This window comes from Myotis daubentonii, chromosome 13 (genome assembly GCF_963259705.1).
Source record: "Myotis daubentonii chromosome 13, mMyoDau2.1, whole genome shotgun sequence".
Taxonomy (NCBI): Eukaryota; Metazoa; Chordata; class Mammalia; order Chiroptera; family Vespertilionidae; genus Myotis; species Myotis daubentonii.
Genome location: NC_081852.1, coordinates 24,317,174 through 24,335,131, shown reverse-complemented (window position 1 = coordinate 24,335,131; position 17,958 = coordinate 24,317,174). Strand labels below are relative to the sequence as shown.

Sequence of the window (17,958 nt, the reverse complement as noted above, 5' to 3'; positions counted from 1 at the left end):
GGCTGGATTTGACTCTAACGAGGAGGGGCCCAAAGGGGATGGAAGGGGTTGTTTTCCTCAGGACTGTTGTGTGCCTGGAGGTGCAGGCATTGCTTCACGGGACCCACTCCAGTCATTGCTTCACGGGGCCCAGGTGACTCGTGAAGCACAGTTGGGAGGAGGGGCGTTCTACCCTCTTCTGGAGGAGCCGAGCGCCTTTTCACCACCTTGAGGATTCACAGCTGTGGAGGCAGTTGGGGCACGGACACGCTGACGTGTCCATTTTCAGTCTCACAATGGGCATCCCTGGCGGTTACTGTCCACCAACCAAATGAAGCCGGGTGAAACGGGAAAGCGTGGCAGACAGACGGGTCTGGGAGCACAGGTGAGTCAGACCTCAGATTCCCCAATTTGGAGGCTTTGCAGGGAAACCCCTATTCCAGCACAAGGAGGGCAATCACAGGAACCCGGGGTTGCTATTGCCAGTGGAAGTTCTTCTGAACCTCCAGCCACCGATGAGGAGGTAGGAGGCCAGGGAACCCGATTACATAAGGAAAGCAAGCATGGCCGGTGCTCAAGGAAACTGTAAACCCCACAGTGGCTGAGGTATAATTCTGAGATCAAACTGTGGTTGGGAAATTGGAATCATCCACTGAAACCTTGGTGACCAGTTCACCTTATTGTCCCTCAACAGCAGAAACTTAGGGGACTTGAATTGGAAAACTGCTTCACCAGAACTCTTCCCCTGTCTCTACTTCTGTGCATCTTTTAGCTTTGCATTTGCAATGATAAAACTGTAACCCTAGGTACCAACTGCTTTAGCTCTCGGTATAGAGTCAGTTTCCCAAAGAGGATGGTGACAGGACCAATTCACCGTTATTGCCCAGAGGCACAGCTCTCCTGCCTCATAGGCTTCTTGCCAACCTGTACCTGAGTGCCCATAAGCCAGGTGCCCCCCCCCCATAACATCAGCTGTGACCAGGGTGGAAAGGTGCCTTGACAGCAAATGAAGACGTGGCAAAAAAGAAGAAACCCCTGAAATGAAGGCCATGCGAAGGTGACTGTGATGGGGGCTGTTCACTAATGGACCCATCCCCTGGGCACAGGGAAGGATCAAACAGCCAGCATCCACACTGACCACATCGCTTGCTTTGACATGTCACATCCGGGTGAACATTTTCCTGGCCCTCGTATGATTCATCCTGTTCTCTTAACCCCGTACAGCTGGGTAAGAGAAATGTTGGGATGGGTCCCTGAGTGCCTGTTCTAAGCAGAAACTGTAAGAGTTGGAGGTGAGAGCCAGAGGAATCATGTTTATTACTATTGATATAACTCTCTATTTATCTCCTGAAAACATGGGATATATTTACATCAGAAAATACATTTGAAACTTTCCCCACCCACCCCACCCCCCCAAAAAAACACTTTATAGGACATAAGATATTCTAAGGAGTTTGTTATTTTTAGCCTAAAGGATTTTGAGTAAGTCAATCCTTTTAGCTTATATTCAACATGAATCTGACACATAGCAAATCATATTTTGCGGCAAATAAGATTATAGACATTTCCATTATGTAATGACTGTAGCATGATCTAGAAGTTTATGTCTCCTTCAGAGAGTATACAACATAGAGATGTAAATTCTTTTCATCATAATTCTGCATAAATGCATTGCCAAACTTGGCTCTTGAAAGTGATAAAGTGCAGATGTCTACAGCTGCAATCATAAAAATGTAATTGCTGAGGAAAAATATTTCTGATCCATTGGAGGAATTTATTACAGAGGGATGCAACTTTGTAAGTTATCACACAGAAAAAAATGAAAGTGAATGATTGAAAGATATCCCAGGCTGAGCATTCCTGCAAAATGACCTAGTGATTTACCTGTGCCCAGAAAAAAAAAAATAGATTAGAGATAAATCAAGTTTGGTGGGGAAGGCTCTGGTAACTATAAGAAGAGCAGAAAAAAGATTTACAAATAAATGAATTTAGAAGTCAGAGTAACATAATAGTATTGTGACCAATTACTCCAAAAATTAAAATGTAATTTTGACTTTGAGTTATACACAGAGGTGGTAAGTAATACCCATGAAACCGTAAATGCAAAGGAATATAAAATGAAGGTAAATAATGAGGAAAGGTGAGAATTTTTCTAATGTGGCTACTAAATTGATAGCTTTATCTAGTGGTACTATCCATTTAAAGATCATGAACTTCTTTTGGAATGTTTTCCAATATAACCAGAGAAAATATTACATATATAGGTGCTTTGAAAACTACATATACATATTATTACTGCTGTTGCTTTTAAAAGAAAATCAGGGGGGAGAGCTTTCAGAATTTTATTATTATTATTACTAAATACAGACTTTTTTACATTTTAACAATACTTTAAATGATAATTTTAGATGCCATTCATTTTATAAAAATCAAAGCTTCTCTTGGTTCATTATCTATTTTTCCCACATTTTTTAAGTTCTTCTGCAGTTACTCTATGTTGTAATTTCCATGCAATTAATACCTGGATTATGAGAGGCTCCAGTAGCTTCTCTACAGTGAATGTTTGGACCTGCAGATCCTGGGGGTCAATATTCAGTGTGACTGGTGTTTCAGCTGACATGCTGCCTGTGCACAAAAACAAAATACATTTATTAATTTAAAAAAATATGTTCTAAAGGAAGGCACTAATTAAAACCAGAGAGTGCGTGAGATTTCAGGCCCTCTTCCTACTATCAGCTGTAGCCTCCGAGGACCAAGGAGTCAAGTCCACCGACAGAGAAGTGAGATATTCTCCAAGTGTTCTTGGAGGTCGTGCTGTCTGAGCTCAGGTCCTCTAAATAATTCATCTGTGCTAGCATATCCATGGAGGCTTTGCATTTGATCAGGAGTCTTAGTGAAAAGGAATGCCGAGCTGGTGAGATATACCTCACAGTACTCAAGTCCTTTGACTTCCATGACACCATAGCCCTGAGGCAGCCAGAGCCCATAGTTTCCCTGTTCTTGTTAATGGTGACTCAGATAAGGAGCCAGGTAGGACTTTTGTAAGACATCTGACACCTCTCTACTTGTTTGGGGTATTGTTTGAGGATTTTGATTGGAGAAGAAAGTTGGAGGCAATTTACTTTCCTGTACAGAAAAGAAACTAATATAAATTGGCATAGTTATAAAAAGAAAGAAGCAGCTCTGAGAAGACATTGATAATAAGCGTAATTTAAAAATTTATGTATACTTACAATTAAATAAATCATATTTAAAATAAAGATAATAAATTCTCAAAAAATAAAAAAATAAATGTATAGTCCACAGAAATGTGTATTACTATCAATGCAAAAATCTTCCCACTTAGTTATTACCCATTTTCTTCTATAATTTCTCATATTTGCAGGCTAGGAAAACATAAGAATCTTCCCCTAGGAAGGATCCTGATATTCCTTATGATACCCATAGACACTAAAACAAAAAAAGAAATAGAGAATATTACTTTCATTTAGTTTCTCTATTTATTATTGTAGCTATAAGGGCAAATAATTGTTTCCTCTTTAATTTGCTGATTGGCTCTATGAATGGACTGATGATGGATTTATAGATGAATGAATGGATGGATGCATGAATGAGTGAATGAATGAATGAATGAGTGAGCGTACATTTTCATGGTATCTCTCTTATCCAGAATCAATCCCTTCAAGGTTCCTCTGAATCTCAGTGATTCTAGAGGGAAGAACTGTTGTTTTTCTTATACCGCTGCCTCCAGCCCCTAAGAGATATCAGAATCTCAGGGTGGGGCTCATGTTTCCTCCCAGCTCCTTCCCCTGAGAGTCTACCCCTATTCTCTTCCTAGCTTTTTTCAACTCCCACTGGCCTGACACCATAAAATCAGCATCTCTTTGCTCTTCAACCTCTCCCACTCTACTGGATCCTTTTCCTGTACCCATAAATGTGTTACATATATTTTCGAAGAGAATCATGATCTCTCTCTGAGTGTGTCAGTGAAAAGCTCAGTGCTTCACCAAGGCTCTTCCACACTGTACACCTGATACCCAGCAGAGAGATTCTCACACACACACACACACAACCATCCTATAACTAAACAATTATCCTAATTGATTCTTATCTTGACATACTCTAATTGTTACACTAATAACATAATTTGGGGTTTTTTTAAATAGAGACAAATACTGAAGAGTCCAGAAGCCTTACTGCTCTTCAGATGTTGTGCCACATGACTACGCTTCACAATTCTTTGACTATAAAAATGGATATTTGAAGTATTCTTGAGAATAATGGGAATCCGCCAACAGGCTGTCCCCAGTGACTTAACATAAAAATGTGCACATAATCAAAATAGTGAATTTCAAATATGATTCTCATCAAATATACTCACAAAACTTATAATTCTTTCATGTGTCTTTAGCAAAGTTTGATATTAAAAACAAAAAGAAATACTCAAAAAGTCTAAAAAAAACACTTATGACAAATTTAATAATCTATGAAAGCATTTAAGTAAAATTACATACTCCAAAGTTGACTATTATTAAAAACACTAATGCATACTAATTATTTTGTGTATAGCATTGAAACATTTTTCTAGTCAATTCAGGAAATTATAATAACCAATTTGAAATGAGGAGAAAAAAGACAACTTATGTGTTGAGTGTCCTAAGATTACTCTATCCATGTTTTCAAGTAGCTATCATATATTACTTATTCATCTACTAAAAACTACTGTAAATGTTGAGAGTTTTATATAAAACCTAATGGCATTGTTGATTGCAAAGACAGAGTACACATTGTTAAATGTAGCACATTTTTGATAGTTTAATTGGAATCAAAATAAATTTCTTTACTTTTTAAATTTTTTTTACTCTTTAAAACCTATTTTTACCTTGAAAAAATCATTATTCAAGGTGTATTAAGTGAAAAAATATTATTTGAATATCTTTTCAAATGAAAGTATAAATTACTATTATTATGCTACTAGAGGTCCAGTGCACGAAATTCGTGCATGGGTGGGGATGCTAGGCCTGGCCAGTGATCAGGGCCTATCAGGGCTGTCTCACCCAGTTCTGATAGGGGCCAGGCCGGCTGGGGGCTGCCGGCTGCCAGCTGCCAGCCAGGGTCTGGGGGCCTGCAATTAGGGCCTGGGGACCTGCCAGCTGACAGACAGGGCCAGTGGGACAGGGGGAGGGATGGGAGAAGGGACCGCAGGAGGTTGGCTGGCCATGGGAGGTTGGAGGTTGACTATGGAAGCGCGTTGAGCATCTGCCCGTGGTGGTCAGTGCACATATAGCAACTGGCTGACCAGTCGTTTGGTCGTAACAGTCACATAGATGACATATCCTATATAATAAAAGCCTAATATGCTAAGTGTCCGACCGTTCGTTCAACCATTTGACCAGTCGCACTGACCACCAGGGGGCAGACACTCCCACCGGTAGGTTAGCTTGCTGCTGGGGTCCAGCTGATCAGGACTGGGCAAGACAGGCCAGACATGCCTTAGAGTCATCCTGTGGTCCCTCCCCAGCCCCAATCATGCACCAGTGGGGTCCCTTCGCCTGGCCTGCACCCTCTTGCAATCTGGGACCCCTCGGGGGATGTCAGAGAGCTGATTTCTGCCCAATCCCCACAGGCCAGGCCAAGGGACCCCACGAGTGCACGAATCCATGCACCGGGCTTCTAGTCAATATATAAAGACACATATCCCTATGGTTTAGCCCTTTACTGTCTTGCTTCTCTCTCCTTTTCACTGGTTTTACTTCCTTTCTAAAGTAAAAACATGATTTCTTTTCTCAGCTATTCATCTAAAATGCAGGAGATATGCTCCATGAAGGGCTCCCAACACTATTGCCAAGTGGTTTCTCTTACATGCATTCGAAGGACTGAAATGTTTTCTTTGGTTAGGTTTTTCTATTTGGTTTTGTTTTTTCCAGTCATTCCATCTATCACTTTGATTCCCTCTAGCACAAGCAAATCGAAATTGACAGATAGGATATTCCCAGGGTGACCTTTCTGCATAGCTCAAAGCCAATCTATACAATAAAATATGTCCTTCAGATCCAGAACCACTGGGTTCTATTAAATGTGTACTCACAAAAGGGCTTACTGGTTACTCCTCTCATGACAGGAACTATCCTACATATAAATCAAGTCAAGGTTGCTGATATTGCTTTGTTCTTTCATCTCAGGGACAAGAAGTAGAGGGCACTGTTATGAACTAAAATAAGATCTAAGTGAACCTTCATAGCCTTTACAAACATGTCCTTTCACTGCAAAACTCACAAAGGTTTTCAAAGCTACACTGAGCACCAGAATTAGAGGCAAGGAAACTAAAAATTAAGAGGAGTAAAAATTAACCACATCATGTATAATCCTACTCGAAGAGTGTTTTCCAGTCAAGAGATAGAAGACAAACCTAATTTGGCCAAATTATCTTCTAACTATGTGATCCTGCCTTTAATACACACTAAGTAAAGAAAGTTGTTGAGTTCGTATTTTCATGCCAAAAAAATACATAAAATAATAAGCCAACAAGTCCTTGAAGAACCTTGGCTACATATAATTACTATTTGAATAATTCTGTTTCTTATAAAAATTTTCTGGGTCTTTTGGATGTAATTACCCGGATTTATTGGAGATCACGGCAATAATGGGCAAGAAACTGCAGAATTTTGCAAGTGAAGTCAAAGCAAGGTCAAAGTCTGACAAATTGTTACCAACCTCTTGTAGCAACATCACAGTGTAGATCCAAAACAAAAATCCTACTAATTTTGCAGGTATTACATTTCAAAGGTTTACATCAGGTTTACATCTTATAATTCATAAAATCTTAAGAGTCAGTGAGTACCTCCCAGACCATTCAATACCTTCTACATTATCCTTAATTTCAACAATGTACTGGGCTAAGACGGTCAGAAATGATGAGATGCTCACTATACCAGTTGATGCCAGTGGTTACGTTTATACAGTTCTTCCCTATTGAGTTGAAAGCTGCCACTTCTATCCAACAGAGGTGGCTTTATCGAGCGTGGAAGGTACACGTTGGGAGACAGACAGACTCCCAACTACAAATAATTATTATTTGAATAATGTTATTTCTTATAAAAATCTTCTGGGTCTTTTGGATGTAATAACAAATATGTGGTCTCCAATACCACATATTTAATTTCTTAAAAAATAAACTTTTGTACCACAGTCTGTAAGATAATAGCTGATTCTCAGATTATTAAATTCCATAATTACCTTATTAATCTAACTTTATACCCACTTTTCAACTGAACTGTTCCAGTCTTTTTTTTTTTTTCAAGGATTACTGTAAACCCAAGTCTCCCCATCATATATTTGGACAATTAATTTTTATTTTCCCCTAAATTCAGAATTTTATTTTGTCCTCCTGACATTCCATCTTGTAGAATCTGGACATTTGTTCCTACCAGTCAAGAATTGGTCTCAGAGAGCCCCACACACTAACACCATCTCCTCAAGTTCAAAGCGCATTGATCATGTCAATACTTCTATCAAAAGTGCCTTGGGCTTTATGAGACTCATCTGGATCTCATTTAACGAAGCTCTGGTGAGTGAGATATAAAGGGGAAATATCCCCACCATTATCACAAATGTTAACCTTACCTAATACTCTACACTTTCCAAATATCAGAAAAGGTGAGCAACTAGTGAAACAATGTCATAAAAGAGAGCTTTTTTTTTTTTTTTTCATTGTCATTAAAAATTTATTACAGCTGAAACCAGTTTGGCTCAGTGGATAGAGCGTCAGCCTGCGGACTGAAAGGTCCCAGGTTCGATTCCGGTCAAGGGCATGTACCTGGGTTGCAGGCACATCCCCAGTGGGAGATGTGCAGGAGGCAGCTGATTGATGTTTCTCTCTCATCGATGTTTCTATTTCTCTATCCCTCTCCCTTCTTCTCTGTAAAAAATCAATAAAAAAATATTTTAAAAAAAAATTTATTACAGCCGAAACCAGTTTGGCTCAGTGGATAGAGCGTCGGCCTGTGGACTGAAAGGTCCCAGGTTCGATTCTGGTCAAGGGCATGTACCTGGGTTGCGGGCACATCCCCAGTGGGAGATGTGCAGGAGGCAGCTGATCGATGTGTCTCGCTCATCGATGTTTCTAACTCTCTATCTCTCTCCCTTCCTCTCTGTAAAAAATCAATAAAATGTATTTTAAAAAAAATTTATTACAAAACTTTGTCAACCTCACTCTCCATCACTGGTCCCCTTCAGAAAGATAATCATAATTCAGTTAGGAACAATGTGAAAGATTAGAACCAAAGATTAATTGACACACAAAAAATCTAAATTTTAATTAAACACATTTAAGTAAAGAAAAGGAAAAGGGGACATGGGGAATTTGCTGCACGGTATTATCACAGTTAATTTTGTAATATTCAGTCTCGGCTACAGTGAAATAAAATGGAAAGAGGACACTATAATAAACAATTTCTACTACAGTCTCTATATACACCTGTTTTTCCAAGCCCACATCCATCACACCATAGCTCCACCTACATGCATCCAATAAAATCATTTGCTGGCTTGTTTGACCTTCCAAGAAATACACACATCCTTTACTTACTTTACAAAAAGAAAAAAGAAAAAGGATCTCAGCTTTCTCAGAAAGTCAATAAAATCAGGCAATTGCCTAATCCTATCTAATAAAAGAGAAAAATGGTAATTGGCGTACGATGATACCCTTTTCATTGGCTAATCAGGGCTATATGCAAATTAACTGCCAACTATGATTGGCAGTTAACTGCCAACTAAGATTGGCAGTTAACTGCCAACAAGATGGCGGTTAATTTGCATATGTAGGCACAATGCAGGGAGGCGAAAGGGAAAGCAGGAAGAAGCCCCCTGCCACTGACAGTGATCGGAAACCCAGGGGGGAGCTAAGAGGGCCGCCTTTGCCCTGCCCCCCAGCCATGATCGGAGAATCAGGTGCCTTTGCCGCCCTGGCCAGTGATAGCAGGAAGTAGGGGTGGAGCCAGTGATGGGAGCTGGGCACGGTCGAAGCTGGCAGTCCCAGGAGCTAGGGGCCCCTTGCCTGGGCCTAAAGCGGAGCCCACGATCGCGGGGCCGCTGCAGCTGTGGGTCCCCGCTGCCCAGGCCAGACGCCTAGGCCAGAGGCATCAGGCCTGGGCTGGGGGCAGAACCAGTGATGGGGGAAAATGAGGGTCCCTTGCCCAGGCCTGACGCCTCTGTTAGAGGCGTCAGGCCTGGGCAAGGGGCCGATCCTGCGATTGGAGGGTGATGGGGGTCAACGCCTGAGGGTTCCCAGTATGTGAGAGGGGGCAGGCTGGGCTGAGGGACACTCCCCCCCCCCCGCCCCACACCCAGTGCACGAATTTCGTGCACCGGGCCCCTAGTGTATATATATAATGAGGAAATCGCTGGTTTCTCTCTTTTCAGATATTTTCCTTAACTTTATAATTACTTTCCATGCATGTACTTGGAGATCAATGATGTGTATAAGATCCTCTCCCGAGCCTTTTAGTCACCATAGGACCAAAACTGTGAGATCAGAGGCACCCCTAGACAACCAGGCATCATTCACTTATTCATTCAATTCATATTTATTGAGTTTCTAGTTTCTAGTTTGTGGCAGGCATGGGGAAGGGAAGACCATAAATAATAAATATAATTTTAGAAATTGTTTAGCACATTAGAAAATGACATGCTACGATAAAAAATTAAAAATGAAGCACAGTGAGTAGGGTTAGGTGCCAGAGAAGTTAGGAGCACATTGCAGTGTTAAATACGATCAAGATTAGCCTCACTGAGAAGGGGAGAGATTTGAGCAAAGACTGAAGTGAGGAAATGAGCCAAGCAGACACCTGGGAGAAGAGCATTCCAGGCAGAGATAACAGGTAGAGCAAAATCCTTACGACAGGAGACAGGAGAGTGCTGGCATGGTTGGGGGCAGCAAGGAAGCCAGTGTAATGGAGTAGAGGGAACTACACAGAGGTTCGGACGAGCGATCAGAAAGGTAATGGGGTGGGGCTGCTGACCATGTGGAGCCCAACGCAAAATACTGCATGGGTTTGAGCACTAAGAAACATGGTCTGGTTTATATTCTGGAACGATCACTTTAGCCAAGGAGGAGGAGGAGGAAGAGGAGGAGGGGGGGGGAGGAAAAGGGGAGAAGGAGGAGAAGTAGTACCAGTATAGGGTGGAGGGCAAGGGCATAAGCAGGTTCTTATTTAACCTGTTGAAGATTACACACGAAGATCCTTATAAAAACCAACACTGGCCTGTATCTGACACCTACCAATGGCTCCACAATATTAGTTGATATTATTATTCCCTTTTCAGCAGAAGAGCAGCACCTACTCTCTACATTTAGCATGAACACGTCTCTATCATCCATAGAGCTTATAATTATGATTCAAGAATGCTCTCACTCTTTGTTCCTATAACAAAAAAGTTTAAAACCAAGCTTCCCTCTGGTGCCTCATTCTATAGCATCTCTTGGCTTCCAATTCTAAGGCATATTTCCTACATGTGCATTAATTTGAAATGCCACGTGCATAAATGCTCCTTTTCAAAAATTCCTAATGCACAAAAGCCTCAGAAGGGATCTTGAGCCCTTTGAAAACAATTCCAAGAGTGGCACGTAAAAGGTATGCTCCAGGGTTAGGGCTGCAAGTGTGAAATGTGCTACAATGCAGTACATGTCAGGGTCCCCAACAGTCTGTACTTTTTATTTCCTTAGCGTCCAAGAACTCGAGGCTTTAACAAAACAAAACAATGTCATACTTTATAATAAAAAGTTAAGTATCTTTAGCAACTTGTAATTCAAACTTTAGAAAGCTTCTTGGAAGCATTTAAAGTTCTCTTTATTAAAGCTCTGTTTAATCATCTACATAACGTTCTTTGAAAAATAATCAAGTTAAGCCCCTACCCCCCCAAAATTATGAATTCTGTGTGGGAAGAATACATTAAAACATGTACTTACCCTAGCCATAGTACCAAAATACACTTGCTTCCCCACACATGCAACCTAGATGAAAGCTGCAAAAATTGTTTGAAAAAATTCTGAAAGATTGCCTTAAGCAATCTGAAATAAACAAAGAAACAACAGATTCTACTTGTTTCCGTTTTATATTATGTCCCTCTTATCATGAATGGCTGGTCAAGTCTAATTGCCCTCCAAAATAAAGGAAGCAAAAAGTTACAACTCAACTTATGATTTAACTGAAAAATAACCTGTATATAAGAATTTTACAAGATGACCTCGTTACACTTTTCCTGATAATACATTCTTCATGTTATTTTATAAAATGCCAGTTCACACTAAAAGCTCACCCTATATTTCACAAAGACACACATTTTCAAAAGTGTAGCTAGGGAGAAAGAACAGAAATGCCCCATGATTATTCTGTGTAGCAATGTATTTCAAGTTAGTTAATTTTGTAAAATCCATAAAAAATTATACCAGTATCTCTAGACACTATAAGATCCCATCTCGTATAAGCCCAGCATGAAAGTTACCTACATATTATTTAAAAAGCCAAAGAACTAAATTAGTCCAATTGATATCTAAGAAAAAAATAATATAATATGTGAGACCTCAGAGAAGCTTTTATTAAATCACTCAGAACAAGAATAACCTTCAGCTGTAAGGCATCAACTTTAAGCAACAAGGGCAGAAGTAACATGCCCTTCATATACACCTTGAAAGTGACAGTGGCTTTTGTTGCTACAAATCCACTGGGTCTATGGGTCAGTTCCACTCCATATTATTATAAGACAGCTCAAGTATATAAGAATTCTCCTAAGAGAATTCTGGTATTTTTGAAAGGTGGTGAACAAAAAGAGGCTGGTAAAGAAAGTGGAATTTGTCAACCTCAATTTGAAGCCAAAAAAAACCCCTCCTATTTCTTCTTTATTATCTGATTAGCTAGAAATAAATAAGAGCCTGCTTATCAGACTAAAGAAAATGAAACCAGAGTCTCTGGATATTCGGGTTGATTGCTCTCTAATTTAGCTGTAAATCTGGTTTGGGGCCTGAAGCAGGTGAATGTAACTTTTACCTATTCTGCAGCCATCTTCATCCTTTTGGCCCATCAATCTCATTTCTAAAAATCTACTCCAAATATAAACTAGCAAAAATAAAAAGTAATGTATGCCCAACACAATTCACTTTAAATTAAAACAAAACAAAAAAAAAACAGAAGAAGAAGAAAGGAAGGACTGAAAGCAGGGAGAGATAAAATTAAAGAAAGGGAAACCATCATGCATCCACACAAACAAGTGTGACCCAGCTGCAGAGAGGAGTAAGTGCTCTCTCCAGTGGTTCTCAACCTTCCTAATGCCGCGACCCTTTAATACAGTTCCACATGATGTGATGACCCCCCAACCATAAAATTATTTTCGTTGCTACTTCATAACTGTAATTTTGCTACTGTAAACAATATGTAATTATATATGTGTTTTCCAGTGGTTTTAGGCGACCCCTGTGAAAGGGTCGTTCGACCCCCAAAGGAGTCGCGACCCACAGGTTGAGAACCGCTGCTTATACGCTTCTACAGAGTGACTTCCAAGCTATCTTAAGTGAAAAAGCAAGGCTCAGAACAGTATTACAATACACTACCTTTACGTAAGAAAGGCAATATTACAATAACATCTGCATCTTGCTTTTCTTAATAATAATTAAAAAAAAGAAGGGTAAACAAAATTTCAATGGCTGTCCTTAGGAGGACGGAAAGAGTAGAGTAGAGGAGACAAAGATGAATGCTAGGCTCCTCTGCGTGCACCTAGCTTTGCCTTTGGAACCATGTAAATGTCTTACATTATTAAGAAACAATTCACTCATAAATCGACCCCAAATAATCAAAAGCAAACAAGAGAAAAATAAATCTTAACTATATTCCGTGTTAGCTTTGTAACCACACAGACACAAATAATTTCAAGTGACTTCAAAACAGTAATTTTACTCTAATCCCTAGAGGGCTATCCTCTAGGACACAAAGACCATCAAAGTAATCTTAAATGGCATTCAATGTTCTTATTCTATATAGGTAAGTGCACACACACTAAGATAAAGAAAATCAATAATTATATTCATGTTATGAGGAAATAAGATTTAAGCATTAAAAAAAGGAAATATAAAAAAGAAAAATGCCAGTTGGTGTGGCTCAGTGGTTGAGGGTCAACCCATGAACCAAGAGGCCACTGCTTTGATTCCTGGTCAAGGCACAGGCCCGGTTGCAGGCTCAATCCCCAATAGTGGGCATGCGGGAGGCAGCCAATTGATGTTTCTATATCTCTATCCTTCTCCCTTCCTCTCGCTCTAAAAATCAATTAAAACATATTTTTAAAAATAAATGACAAATGAAATATCAGTATAAAATATATTTTTTCTTCTTACAAAAATACCAATTTCCTAGCTTTATATGAATATAAGCAAAATGGCAACCTATCACATAGATTGTGTTTCTTAAATACTATTTCCCAATAAAAGGAACTAGACTCCTTGATGGAAAGGCTGGTTGAAGGTCTAGGGCAGGGAATGTACAAAATGATACTGGGACATCCTTTCCTAGAAAGCAAGGCCCATTTGGGTTTTGTCAAAAAGCTCAGGAGCCAATTAAAGGGGTTCTTACTGACCCAAAATGGGGAAATTTGAGCATCAAAAGAATAAAGAATGTAATGCACTGAAGCATAGCCAATATATAGAAACTTATTTGTTCAATAAGCAAAGTCTTATTGATCGCCTTCCAAGTGTCTAAGACACTATCCTATTTTTCTGAAAATTGATAAAGAATGGGATAAATAAACAAGTATTTTCCTGATTTTCTGGTATGAACTATATACTTTAGGGTGGTGAAATAGTAAAAAAAAAAAAAAAAAAGTTCTTCTTTATAGGCTAATTCCAACCAATAAAAATGAATACAGTATTATAGAATTATAGAAATCACCATTTACCACCCCTTAAAAAATAATAGATCTAGATATTAATCATCAATGAAGGCTAAAGCCATAGGTGGATGATTAATGGGAACTTTGAGAATCAGGCTTTGTAAACCTGAATGCACTAGCTAATCTAACAACACCAAAAGTGAGACAACCCAGACTCTATGCCTCCTGACCGGGCACAATTGAAAATATAGCACATCACCTATAGGTATTCAAAAATTGAACCTAAATCTAATCAAGCCCTGCCTAGATCTAACTAACAGAAAAATTGGAAATCTCACATGTTGCTTATGAAAATGAAAACCAGTACAGCCACTTTAGAAAACAGCTTGGCAATTTCCTATAAAGTTAAGCATATACCCACCCTATGACTCAACAATTCCACTCCTTAGAGAAAAGAAAGCATATGTCCACACAGAAACCTATATGCAAATGTTTACAGTGGCCTTATTCATATTAGAAACTGGAAACAACTCAAATTTCCATCAACAGGTGAATAGATAAACAATTTGTGAAAAAATCATATCATCGTATATTATGCAAGAAAAAGAATTTGATATAGACAATAAAATGAATATCTCTCACAGATAAAAATCACACAGTCATATCAATTGATGCAGAAAAAGCATTTGACAAAATCCAACACCCTTTCTTGATAAATACCCTCAGCAAAATGGGAATAGAAGGATCATACCTCAACTTAATAAAAGCCTTATATGACAAACCACAGCCAACATCATACTCAACGGGCAAAAACTAAAACCATTTTACCAAAGAACAAGAACAAGACAGGGATACCCACTTTCACCACTGCTGTTCGACATAGTACTGGAAGTGCTAGCCATAGCAATTAGACAAGAAGAAGAAATAAAAGGTATCCAAATTGGAAAAGAAGACATAAAACTGCCATTATTCACAGATAACATGATACTGTGTATAGAAAACCTAAAGACTGCATCAAAATTTATTAGACTTAATAAATGAATTTGGCACCATCAGTGGGTGCGAGTGGTGGCTGCTGGCCTCAATCACCCCTGAGGATTTCTCCACCTCCCCCTGCTCCGGATGGGCAATCAGGGCAGCAACCGCATCTCACACCTGCTGATAGCACCAGTCCCGCTCGCACCAGCTGCTGGTGCCAGCCCCAATCACTCCACGCCATTAGCAGGTGCCAGAGGGGCCGGTGACATCAGCGCGTGGGAGCGGAGGTGGCGGGAGCGGGGCTGCAGGAAGAGAGGGCACCTGGGGCCACAGTGGGAGGGGCCAGGAAGGGGCGCAGAGGATGGGCTGAGACCCACCCCTGTGCCCAACCCAGCCTCGTGGCCCATAGCTCCTTTCAAGGTGCACAAATTCGTGCACTGGGCCCCTAGTATAATTATAAATTTCCACTGATATCATTTTGCTCTGTAAGCTTTGAGTGGATCTCTCACTGGAATCTCTAAACTAATGCTTTCAAAAGTTAGCTTTTTTTAAGCATCTTGACCCCTCTGGTACAACACTCAGTTTTGTTTATTTGGTGCCGGAAATCTATTTAACTTCTTAATTCTATTCTCTCCCCAGACCCTGGCCAGGTGATTCAGTTGGTTGAAATATCATCCCATACACCAAAAGGAGGCAGGTTCAATTCCAACTCAGGGCACATACCTAGGTGGCCAGTTTGGGTTCGATCCCTGGTCAGGGTGTATACTGATTCATGTTTCTCTCTCACATCGATGTTTCTGCCTCTCTCTCTCTCTCCCTCCCTGTCTCTCTCTAAGTCAATATAATAATAATAACAATTATAATAACATTCTCTTTCAGGTTTCAAACCTGTGTGTTATCCTCAAAGTCATCCCATGAATCTGAACTGTTATCTATTTGATTTATAATTTTTTTCTGGTAAGAACTCTAAGTTAACCCTTATATGTATTTACAAAAATAAAAGCTTTCAGTATTTTCTTTGATGTTGTACAGCTTTTTTAAAAAAATAATCATTTCTTATTTATCTTATTTTTTTACAGTGGAATAAAAAGGAGCCAAATAGTTGTCCCTGAATCATCATGTTAATATCTGAAGATATCACTGAAGATCCTTAGTAAATTTAGCTGCTACACTTGTGGGTTTTTTTAATACTATTGAGTGAAAGCACTGAGTGGCTAAGCCAGTGGTGGGCAAACTCATTAGTCAACAGAGCCAAATATCAACAGAGTAATGATTGAAATTTCTTTTGAGAGCCAAATTTTTTAAACTTAAACTATATAGGTAGGTACATTGTTATTAACTCAATTAGGGTGCTCCTAAGGCTTAGGAAGAGCCACACTCAAGGGACCAAAGAGCCGCATGTGGCTCTGGAGCCTCAGTTTGCCGACCACAGGTCTAAGCTCATTCACTTACACAAGCTGGATTTAATATGGTGCACAGCACGGAGCCCAGATATTCAACACAGTGATTGTTTTCTGAGTATTCGAAGATCAGAATACATTAAGAAGTCCTGCCTCTGAATTCCTTTCTCCACCCAACAACTTTTTTCCCAATTTCACTGATCCAGTTAATTTCAAAGAAATTAACAGAAACTGGAATTCAAGTTCAATTTATCACTTGCTTGAAAGAGTGAAAGGAAGAACCGTAGCTAATCTCATTGACAACAATCTAATAGGGGAAAATAGAACTAGGTTCATACCAAATTACGAAATGTATTTTGTTTAGAACATTGGTTTAATAATGCTCATCCTAATGTGTAGACGGTTGACCTTATTTAGAAAAGTTCCTGTTGTTTCCAAAAAACGAAGCCTCTGTTCTCTTTCTTGTGAATTGAGTAACAGGACAATTTTTTGTCCTGCTCCTGGAAAACTTATGGACACAGCAATCAGTGTGTGGGCTGAAAGGGCAGCAGTTCTTCACTTTTTTTTTCCCCATCAAAACACCAGTGACATTTAAAGTGTACTTAATATTCACTGCCCAACGGACTCTCCTCACTCCGGACTGCCACCTTGGTGAGGCAGACAGCTAGTTTGCATGAAATTCCCCCATAAGGTTTCTGTGACCCTGTATTTCCTCTCCCATCAATCCAATAATACGCCAGCGGCATAAAACCACAGTTGAGTTGCCTTATTCCTGGCTCTGTTTTATATCCTTGCACTTGTTTTTCTTCCTTCTTTCACTCCACTTTTAATTTATTCTATCTTGAATTTCATGTCGCCTTGTAAGTCATCTTAAATCCTTTCTAGCACAAGGTAAGGCATAAATAAATAATCATTCTATGTATCTGCAGAAGCCATCTCTTTTCATTTATCCTAGATAAAGCCTTAACACTTTAACTCCTTGCTGCCTCTTAACTACTCTCTATCCTGTTAAACATACATATACTAAATCTACAACTTCCTTGGTTGGGTTTTTGGGGGGTTTGTTTGTTTGTTGCTTTTATCAATTTTCTGTTTAAATTTAAGGCTGCATACAAAAGCTACAGGAAAAGTACCCATGCACAATTTAAGGTTAGAGGCCCATAAGAGAAATTAAATTGTCTGCACAAAGAACCTGCTTGCTGCACAAGTTTTATGTCTAAACAATGTAAAGCTTCAGGTGTCTTGCATACAGTTACTCAAGTAGAAATAGCTCAGTGACACTGTAGGAATTTTAAAATGCTGTGATGTAAGACTACTATAACTTGGGCATTGGCACATGAGAATTTGTTTTAGCGCTATTTAAAAAACCACTAATAAACACTCCAACTTGCAGAATTGAGCCTCTGCTCAACTGAGTCTGCCCAAGTTGTGAAAGATGATTAGCAAGAGAATCACATTTTTATCTCAATCTGAAATGCCTGCTAATTTACTTAGAAAAGTAGATATTTATAAAATTGGAGCTTTCATAAAGTAGTTTAGCGTTTAGTGTTATTAAAAGGAAAATTAGTTATAAAAGAAATAAGTGCACAACATAGTCATTTCTAGTCATCCCATTTTATAGAAATAATGTCCTCTCATTTCCCCAAAGTTATCGAACGGAAGCAACAGATCATCTATAATCATTAGGCTTTGTCTTACAGCAAAGTTTGATTTTAAAAAGTTTGACACT

General features: G+C 39.4%; 1 protein-coding gene across 1 annotated transcript in view; it reads right to left on the bottom strand.

The window, feature by feature from the left end:
• The window catches only part of CTNNA3 (catenin alpha 3), a 1,315,594-nt gene that overhangs the window by 1,276,830 nt on the left and 20,806 nt on the right, over window positions 1-17,958 (bottom strand). Inside the window, exon 2 of the mRNA XM_059662570.1 lies at window positions 2,501-2,604. Within this exon, the coding sequence (XP_059518553.1) occupies window positions 2,501-2,599 (99 nt within the window). The 5' untranslated portion in view covers window positions 2,600-2,604. The remainder of the gene's footprint in view (window positions 1-2,500; window positions 2,605-17,958) is intronic.